Below are 9870 nucleotides of genomic sequence, written 5' to 3' on the forward strand. Positions count from 1 at the left end.
GGTCATGGGTTCAAAACCCAGAAAACACATAAATGCACTGCTTCCTGCCAAAAGCATATAAACATAAAGACAAACAAATGGTAGTTGACACTGCAGATTTACAGAAGAAAAATGAAGTGAGTACAGCTCGCCAGTGTTTGACGTGACTGTCAGCGAGACAGACGGGACAGAAGATGCGGAACGGAACCGAACAGAATGTACGCTGGTTGTTGTATCAACTCCTTTTAAGACTGTGACATTTCAGGCCTTTCCTTCTCGTTCTCCCTTTCTCTCTCTCTCTAACAGAATGGGGGCGCTTGGTAAGGGGAGGGAGCGTATCAGAGGGGGGTCTGTCTGTCTGCGTGTGTGAACGCACAGACGCTTCAGTAGTAATGTGATGTGTGTCCCGAGGGATATTTGATGGATTAATGCTGAGCAGCTCCATTGCGATGTACCACCTGATCTCACTCCCACCGTCTGCCTCTATAAAACCTGCCTGACTGCTGATCTCAGCTAGTCTCTCAGTCTCTCCTCTCTCTGTCTTCTTCTCTCTCTCTCTCTCTTCTCTCTCTCTTCCTCCTCTCTGCCGCCTCCACTGCAGGCCAGGAGCTATCCAGTGCTGAACAAGTGAATTTTTTCTTTTTTTCAGCAGCGTAAGCGCGTGTGTGTGTGTACAGTAGAAGGCACACACACACAGTATTGTACCATCAGACATCTCTCTCTTCTCCTGCGTGCTCTTCATTTTTTCTTTATGTAGTCACTGTTTTTTATTTTTTTTTGGGACGTGGATCTTTTTTTATACACTGGATTTCATTCAGGACGATTTTTCACCAGGGTTTTTTTTCTGTCTGCGGCCGATGTGAAGGATTTCTGGTGCGTCTGTGCGACCGTGTGTGAACCATGCCTCGCTCATTCCTGGTGAAGAAAATCAAACTGGATGATTTCTCCTCGTCTCCCGTGTCAGCATCTAACCATCATCATCTCAATGATTCCTTCACACGCTCTCGCTCCAGCCTGGGCGTCCGGCTTTGCCAAAATGGTGAGTGTGATACCTAAATATATTTTTAAATACAGATACAGTAGCTTCACTTCATGTGCTTGATGTTCCCAAATGGTTAGCTTACAAAAAATATCTGTAGTGTGTTTCCAACATTGTGCGTAGAGTCCAACAGATGTTACATAAAGCTTTCCTTTCTGTCGCGAACTAATCCGTAAAAGCCTACATCCTTTCACCCCAAGCCCTGTCCTTCATTGTGCCCCCCAGACTTGGTTTATTTTTGTTTTTTTGACTCATGCCGACACAAATCAGGTCATGCAGCGCAATCAGCTTATACGAATAAAGCCATATGAAGTGGGCTTGATACCAGTTTGTTGTGTGTAACAGCTAATGCTAACGCTAACACCATGCTTTGTGGGGCTGATGTGTTTGTCCTTAGCTGATACTGCCCTTGAGTTTCGGTCCAAACCCTCCCCCCTCCCAGCAGCACTCTCTCTTTCTCACTCTCCTCCCCCATCCTCCTTTTCAGCCTCATCTCACTATTTCTCTTTTTCACTCTCCTGCTTCCGGGTACACGAATCTAAGTGGTGGAGGAGGAGGTAGGGTTTCAGCCATCATTGACGCCACTGGAGACATCCGAGGAATGTACTGTACGGCTAGAAGGGGAATGAGGGAGATGAAAAGAAAGAGAAGCTGGAGGCAGTGCTGACTTTTGTCACATGATGCAGGAGCAGGACACACACACACACACACACACACACACACACACACAATAGGGCAAATAGCATCATGCACACAGAGTAAAGCCCAGCATCCCTGAGCGGACATGATGGGACAGGCTGAGCTAAACTGGTTATTCTAGAGAGACTAAAGGGAGTCCAGAGAGTCTTGTGTCCTCACAGACAGATTTCAACAGCAGATGTGTGGCTCTCTCTGTCCTGCCCTAGTGTTTTTCACAGATAAATGAGATAAGACATGAGGGATATCTTCCCACCTGTTACAAAAAAACAAAAAACACATCAGACTGTTTATCTGATTTGGGGTCATTGCAAGATTACATTAACTTTTAAAGCTGTGCTGCTCCTATTAAAATTACATTTATGCTGTTATTAAATTTGATTGCATTGTATTTTCATAGGCAATAACAATATCGGAAACACACATTCATTCTTTATTTTAGGCATATTAATAATTTCCCCCTTATGGTTCTGTATAATAATTTGCATACAGTTCCTGTAATAAAATATTATACATAAGACATTTTTGCAGCATCTTGAAGGTCCTTTAAACAAAGGACAAACAACTCCAACCTTCCTGTCAGCCAATAATATAACCCTAAAAAATGTCACATCAAAATGTCATGGTTTCTACAAGTATTGTTGATTCTATTAATACTACTCAATTATGAATAGTTTATCATATTATCAGTTGAATTATAATTATATTCATATTATTTAATTCTATCTAGTTAATTCTGTTCATATCTATTATTTCAAACTTGGTGCTGTATAATCATAAAAATAATGATATTGTTATCTTATTAGGAATATTCCATTACTGAATGACTTATTTTATATTATTGAGTGTATTACTAGATTATAGTTATATTCAGATTATTTATGCTATTTATTTAAACTGTGTAAGCATCTTTCTTTCTTTGCTAATAGCACAGTAACAATACCTATAGTCAGATGTTCTGACAGAAAATATGATTTTGAAAAACCCCTAAGACAACGTGTGGACAATTTAGTTACATATCCCAAATAGCATCCTCTCAGTCTCTCTGATCTTGCTGATCTTTCTCATGGCCAGCTGCGACCTTATTGCTCATTGCTGTCTTTAGTCTCACTGTATAACTAGCTTACACAGGTACTGCACTGCATTAAATGCCTTTCGGGTTTCCCTTTTAGCACACAGATTTAATTATAAACATTTTGTTGAAGACATGGCACCTTGGAAGGTGTTTTGTGTCGGTGGAATTCCAATGGCAATAAATGCGTCTGAGCCCCACGGCTGCCAGAAATCCTTTTAGCAGCTCATGAATGACTCTCACGATGCATTAAGACTCGCTCTTCATGATCAGAGGGCTCCATAATCAGTTTAGAGAAGTTAGGAGGGAGTTTATTTGCTTCAGCAGATAGAAAGGTAATGAGATGTCCTGTATTAGGAAACACATTTGTAATATACTTCAGTGTTTGGAAGAATTTCCAGGTTTTGAAATCTGGGAAAGAGCTTCGGTTCTCTTTTGGAGAGAAGTGAAAGTGTTTCGTAAAGTCCAGATTTCCTTGAAATGGTTTAAATCCATTCATAATGTCAGCCTCTCTTTACTTCCACTTTTAACAGCTTATGCCGTGCATAGTGGACAAATAAACACAAAACTCTAAAGAAGACCTCTGATAATCGCATCAAAGCAAAAGGGAGTCAGAGTGGCTTCTTTATCTCCTTGAGAGACACTTATGCTTCCACCACAGTTAACCTGCTTAATTAGCCATTAACCATGTTAAGACCCTTTGGGTCTCAATCTCTCTCTCTCTCACACACACACACACACACACACACACACACACACACAAACACGCACACATACACACACACACACACACACACACTTTCATGAATGAGACACTATAGAAGCCCAGTTGCACCTCATAGCAAAAATAAACAAGTTTAAAAACAGAAATTAACATCGCAATTGTGAGATATAAAACCATACTATGACATACAAACTCTCATCTGAGACACAAAAGTCACATTGAAATATGTGAAGTCACAATTGTGAGCTAAGAGTTCATATATTGTGAAAACAAAATTGCAATGTTGAAATAATAAGTAATTTTATGTCAAATTAATAAAAAGAAATTAATGGATAAATGAATAAATTTTTTTTTTAAAAAGTTATTTGTAAATAAATAAAAAAAACCTGTAGAGAAAATTGGTTCCCACCAAATAAACTATATCACTGAAACAGGTATTTACACTCTTAATAATAAAGTTTCCAAAAGGGGAACATTCGCAGCAATGCCACTTTATTTTGGGTTCATGAAAGATCCTCTCAGTGACTGGTGCTTAAGAGAACCATTTTTTCCTTTGTGTGAAGAACATTTTAATAATCAAAAGAACTGTTTGTCTTCCTTTCTTGGAATGGAAATGTTCTATGGATGTTAAAGGTTCTTCATGGAAACAGTTGCCATTAAAGAAATCTGTCATTGTACTTGTTGTACTTCTGTTTTGTTGTGTCAGTTGTGTCTGTGATGTACTTCATCTGTGTCTTAAATTGCTTTACACCCTAGGTCAATGAGTTAATAACCTATTCATGTTCTCTGCTCTGCTGCAGGCTACATCCAGGATTACATCAGCTCTTCTGAATACACAGAGGAGAAGCAGGCCGACATGAAGCTAAGCTCAGATCCACTGTACTCCCCAGTCAGCAGCGGAGGAGGGGAGTACTGCCAACCGGACCTGGAGCACCCGGACAGCCCCCAATCTGGCCTCACGGCCCGCGAATACTTCAGTAGTGAGAGCGAATCTCTCAGCGAGGGATACACCATGGATGCATTCTTCATATCTGACGGCCGTTCAAGGAGGAAGGGAGAGGTCGCAGAAGAAAGTAAAGTTGCCGATGACGAGAAAGAAGTGGCGGCGGTGAACAACGGAGGTCCCCGACACAGCTGCAACGAGTGCGGAAAGACCTACGCCACTTCATCCAACCTGAGCCGACACAAGCAGACCCACCGCAGCCTTGACAGCAAGATGGCACGCAAGTGTCCCACCTGCAACAAGCTTTACGTGTCCATGCCGGCTCTGGCCATGCACATCCTCACTCATGACCTCAAGCACAAATGTCATGTGTGCAGCAAAGCCTTCAGCCGGCCCTGGCTGCTTCAGGGGCACATGAGATCACATACAGGAGAAAAACCCTTCGCCTGTGCCCACTGCGGGAAAGCCTTCGCTGATCGGTCCAACCTACGAGCGCACATGCAGACGCATTCGTCCTTCAAACACTACCGCTGCAAGCGCTGCAATAAGACCTTCGCCCTGAAGTCCTACCTGAACAAGCACTACGAGTCCGCCTGCTTCAGAGGCTCCGGAGATGAGGACGAGTCTGGCTCCGAGATTTAACAAAAGAGAAAAGATGAAGATGAGTCAACGCTTTCAAAAAACCCCCCACAGACTCCCTTCACAGACCCCACATTCCCTTTTTTATAAAGCAATATTTTCACCAAGAAAAAAAACCAAACCAATCCAATAAGAAGAAGACAATAATGAATAGATGCTGGATTTTTTTCTTTGGTAAAAAAAAAGACCCTCTCATATAGACGCGTACAATTATGAGGCCTGGCATGCAAATTTTTATGAACATAATACTATTAATAATGATAGTAATAATATTTAGATTCCTGATGTTTTATAGTAAATCATAAAAAGACATAAAAAAAAGGACAGCAACAGGTTTGTGCTTTTTGAGCAATGAAATCAATTTGTATTTTTATGCTGCTCTTTTATTTTGAATTCTTTTGCAACTGCCAACACAAACTTTTTATGAAAATGTGAATAACGACAGCATTTGCAAAAAAGAAAAAAAAAAAGATTGTAGACCTCTGAAAAGGTACAAACTTTTGTTACACTTTTGGTATTTTGTTTATAATTGTTATTTTTATATTCAGTGTTTCCTGCAGTTTCTAGGTTCCATTATTTATTTGTTTATTTATTTATTCTGCCAATCATATCCAGTAACTATGTGAGGAGAGCGACCATCACTCTGTGTTTACCATACGGAGGAAACAGCACTCAAAACTAAACATTTCAATCATCTCCAAACATTCGAAACATTCAAAATACAGACGACAGGGACTTTCAACAACATCTCTGCTCGCTCTGCTGAGCTTCCTCACACTAGAACAGACTGCATGTGCTTCAGATGCCTGGAGCTCCGCCCCTTGTCTTCCTGCTCCATGAATACCTCACCCAGAGGCAGGTATGACCTCTAACCTCTGCTCTTTCCACGCTCTTAAAGCACCCATCACACAAACCTAATTTCTACCATTCCAGTATTGTTGTTGAGTATTTATGTATTTATTAATGCACTATTTTCATTTTCTTATTTATTTCATGTGTATTTATTTATTTATGCACCTATCTATCTACTTATTTATTTATTTATTTGGTTGATTATTCTCTGTGTTATTGGATACTGAACTGCCGTTGACCTTTTAAGATGCTGCTCTTTAATGAAAATCTTTATATGCATGATTCAGCTGTAGAGGGATTTTATTATTTTATTTTTTTTTTTTTAGAGGGATGGTATGCAGTGTTTGAAAGCAGATGAATTCAGGTGTGATGCTTTGTTTAATGGGCAATAATTTTTCTTAGGAACAGCAACTTGTATAATCAAAGCTGTCCTGTAAGCAGTCAATGTAGGGCAATAAACAAAAAACTCCTTAATATCTCAAAGGTCATTCTCTCCATTTCGTCGTTTCTAGAACTCCATTTCTTGCTAAGACCATCCAGAATGTCTACATACAGTATGATGTGTGTGACTCCACCCACATTTGTGACATCACAGTTCATCTCATTGCCAAATGCTAAACAATTTAGTTATCAAGAAATCTTTTATATGCTAAAACCAACAAAACATACATTAATATTAGTGCTGTCAAATGATGAATCGCGATTAATCGCATCCAAAATTATTTTTTGTTTATGTAATTAATATATGTGTGTGTACTGTGTGTATTTGTTTATAAATACAAACACATGCATTTAAGAAAAATATGTCAATATATATTTATATTTAACATAAAATTGAATAATATAAATATATAAGTGTTAATATTTTCAAAATATATACTGTATATGTTTGTATTTATATATGCATAATAAATATACACAGTACACACACATATATTACATAAACAATTTTTTTTTTATTCTGGATGCGATTAATCGTGATTAATCGTTTGACAGCACTAATTAATAAATATATCCCTCAAAGTGCAAAACGAACTCGACAGATAATACAATTCCTGTTCTTTTTGAACTTACAAATGTAAAACATTTAAAAATACATTTTAATAAGAAAATCAGCAGCAATAAGCCTTTTTCTAACAGACTTTTTACTATTATCACAGACTTAATATAACTGTCTTATGTCTCAGCAATAGTTTTGAATGCAATTATAAAAAGACTAACCCAGAGCATGACATATTTCATGTATTTGGCTTTAGCTGTCCAAATAAATCCCATCATAAGCTATAATAAGCTTTTATTAGAATTTCAGTGACATGTAAAATAGAAGTCCCAAATCCTAGACCCAGAAATAATGACCCCCCCAGAATGGCCAATCAGGATGGATTATTCATTGTTTGGGAGAAAAGAGTGCTGGGTTCAGGACAGAGATGAAACAAAATAGAGGCTTAATGGCAGCATTGATGGAAATAGCTGAGCATATGGCGCCAATGTGCCGCTGCCTGCATAATAAAGATCTGAAAGATGTTTGGAGATGAAAGGATGAGATGTGCAATCAGAATGCGACAGTGTAAATCAACTGTCTCCTTGCTGTCTCTCCTGTGAAGCAGAAAAAGCGGAAACGAAACTGCTTATTTTATAATAAAATTAAATTTAGCACCATCATGAGAAACCTCGCATAGGACAATATGCATCAGCATATATGATGCAGCTCATGTCAGAGTAAAAAGAAGCTGTGTCCACTCCACTAAAGGGTAAACAGGTGTTGCTGGACAGACAGTAGTCTGAGAGCATAACTGAGTCTGAGTTTAACCTTGTGAGGAAGGTCGAGCAGCACCAGCCAAAGGCTCTGTCAGCATTTTGCATATTGTAAAAAAAAGTATGCCACAATCTCAGTAATGGGCCAAAACCTGTGGGGAATGGATAATGAGTTTCTCCTCCCACTTTTCTTCTCTTCTTTGCCTCTTTTCCACCCATTCCTGACCTAATACATTGGCACGCTGTGTCTCTACATGTCCTAGCAAGGTTCTTCATGGTATTTCACACTCATTGCTGATGGACATCAGTGTCAGAAACATAATAACAACTATTAAAAAATGCACCTGCTGAAACTGAAATTTTCAGGTGTATACTTGATCACTGGTAGAATGATTACAATGGTGATCACTATTTAAAATGTTAACATAAAACATTACAAATATTTAATAAATACATAAGATAACATGACATCTTATTTCATAGTACCTTATTCTAGACAGACCAATAAAGTAGAATATTATATATATATTATATATATATATATATATATACATACACACACATACACATACATACACACTACCATTCAAAGGTGTGGGGTTTAAACTGGTCAAAGATAACACTTAAGACATTCATAATTTTACAAATGATTTCTATTTCAATAAACAATCATTATATTCGTCAAAGAATACTGAAAAAATATATATCATGGCTTCAACAAGAATATTAAGCAGCAATATTAACTGTTTTCAACAGTGAAACTGAAGACTGGAATAAGGCTGCTGAAAATTCAGCTTTGCCATCATAAATGACATCTGAAAATAGGCCTATATTAAATAGAAAATAGGCTAGTTCTTTTAAATTGTAAAAATATTTCACAATAAAAAATTTTACAGTCTTATTGTTCAAATAATGAGACTAAGAGAAATCGTACTTTTCAATGGTAGCCAATTTGAAAAAAATTTACAAATGTTATCTAACAGATCATGTAGAAATGTGTCCTCTTATTTTAAATATCTAGAGCACATTTTGTGGTATCTTGCTACAAATCCTATATATTTCTGACCTTAATGGACATTCACCCTGCTTTTTTCCCTAAATCATCCTCTCATATTTCTGACACACCCACAGCTATGAAGAATCACCAGACTAGTAATGAATATCCATCTGTAATAAGGCTTGAATTCAGAGTCAATTCTAATTATGCAAAGCTTGATGTAATGTAGATGAGCTCTTTTAAATACTATTCCAAAGGACTACCACCATCTCTTTGTTTTAAGAAAAATCTTTTTTCCACAAATATTCAGATATGTGAGATAACTGAAGAGAATGAGAAAGTGAATGCTTTTTGCCCTGTTTTTCCTGAAGCAAGTGTAAATATGTATGTATATAGATCTCAGCAATAATGAGACACCGCATGCGAGCAGATCCCTTTGCTTTTACCTTTTCTGAGCCGTTTAACCCCGGACAGGCTGAACAGGAGGATCAGGGACTTCATTACTTGCTGTAGCTACCAGCAATATTAACAATGTTAACCATTCTTTCTCTGTTCACCAGGATCTACACATATTTCTTTGTCTTGGTCACTTTTTTTTCTCTCCTGTTTTTTCTTTTTCTTTTGTGGAAGTGCCCAGCCTGGCTGAACAATAATATGAAGTGCCAAAAAAATCAAGAGTTATTTCCATGACAAAAGCCTTCAGCATATGGTAGGCAACTCACAGCCCTCCATATGGTCCTTGAGAGATTTCAGATTGTCTCTCTTCTTTTCCCTTGCCTTCTCTCTCTATCTTCCTGCCTCCCTGTGTAAAACCGTACAGATTTTTCCAGTTCTGATATTACATTTTGCCTGTTATTAAGGGTAAAGCCAATAGTGATGTTTATGAACAATAAAATCAATAGCACAAGCAGTCTGTTGCCTCTTTTTTTATTTGGCTAGATGTTTTACCTTCTCTCAAATGAAACGTATGAAACGTACACTGAAAGTGCTTTTAGATGCTTTTAGAGCTTTTAGATCCTACTCACAGACCCCTGACCCCAGCTTAAAACCCCTGCATTAGCAGAATGGTGCTTGTAGTCTGTTCCTCTTACTGTTAGACAGATACTGTTAAATTCTGATCCCAAACACAAGACTACAGAGTCACAAATCAGAATGAATAAGCGACTCAGTCCTG

General features: G+C 38.1%; 1 protein-coding gene across 1 annotated transcript; it reads left to right on the forward strand.

The window, feature by feature from the left end:
• The first annotated feature begins 456 nt into the window (after nt 1-456).
• LOC127963040 (transcriptional repressor scratch 1-like) lies at nt 457-9606 on the forward strand. The gene is made up of 2 exons (XM_052562703.1): nt 457-1018; nt 4311-9606. Exons 1-2 carry the CDS (start codon nt 880-882, stop codon nt 5093-5095), a joined length of 924 nt encoding a protein of 307 aa, XP_052418663.1. The 5' UTR covers nt 457-879; the 3' UTR covers nt 5096-9606.
• Nucleotides 9607-9870: the final 264 nt, after the last annotated feature.

The sequence above is a fragment of the Carassius gibelio genome, chromosome B8 (genome assembly GCF_023724105.1).
Source record: "Carassius gibelio isolate Cgi1373 ecotype wild population from Czech Republic chromosome B8, carGib1.2-hapl.c, whole genome shotgun sequence".
Classification (NCBI taxonomy): domain Eukaryota; kingdom Metazoa; phylum Chordata; class Actinopteri; order Cypriniformes; family Cyprinidae; genus Carassius; species Carassius gibelio.

Bases quoted from the DNA above. Each gene is read 5' to 3' on its own strand.
- LOC127963040 (XM_052562703.1), top strand. From the start codon at position 880: ATGCCTCGCTCATTCCTGGTGAAGAAAATCAAACTGGATGATTTCTCC. The intron at 1,019-4,310 runs GTGAGTGTGATA...GCTCTGCTGCAG, and splicing joins CGTCCGGCTTTGCCAAAATG to GCTACATCCAGGATTACATC.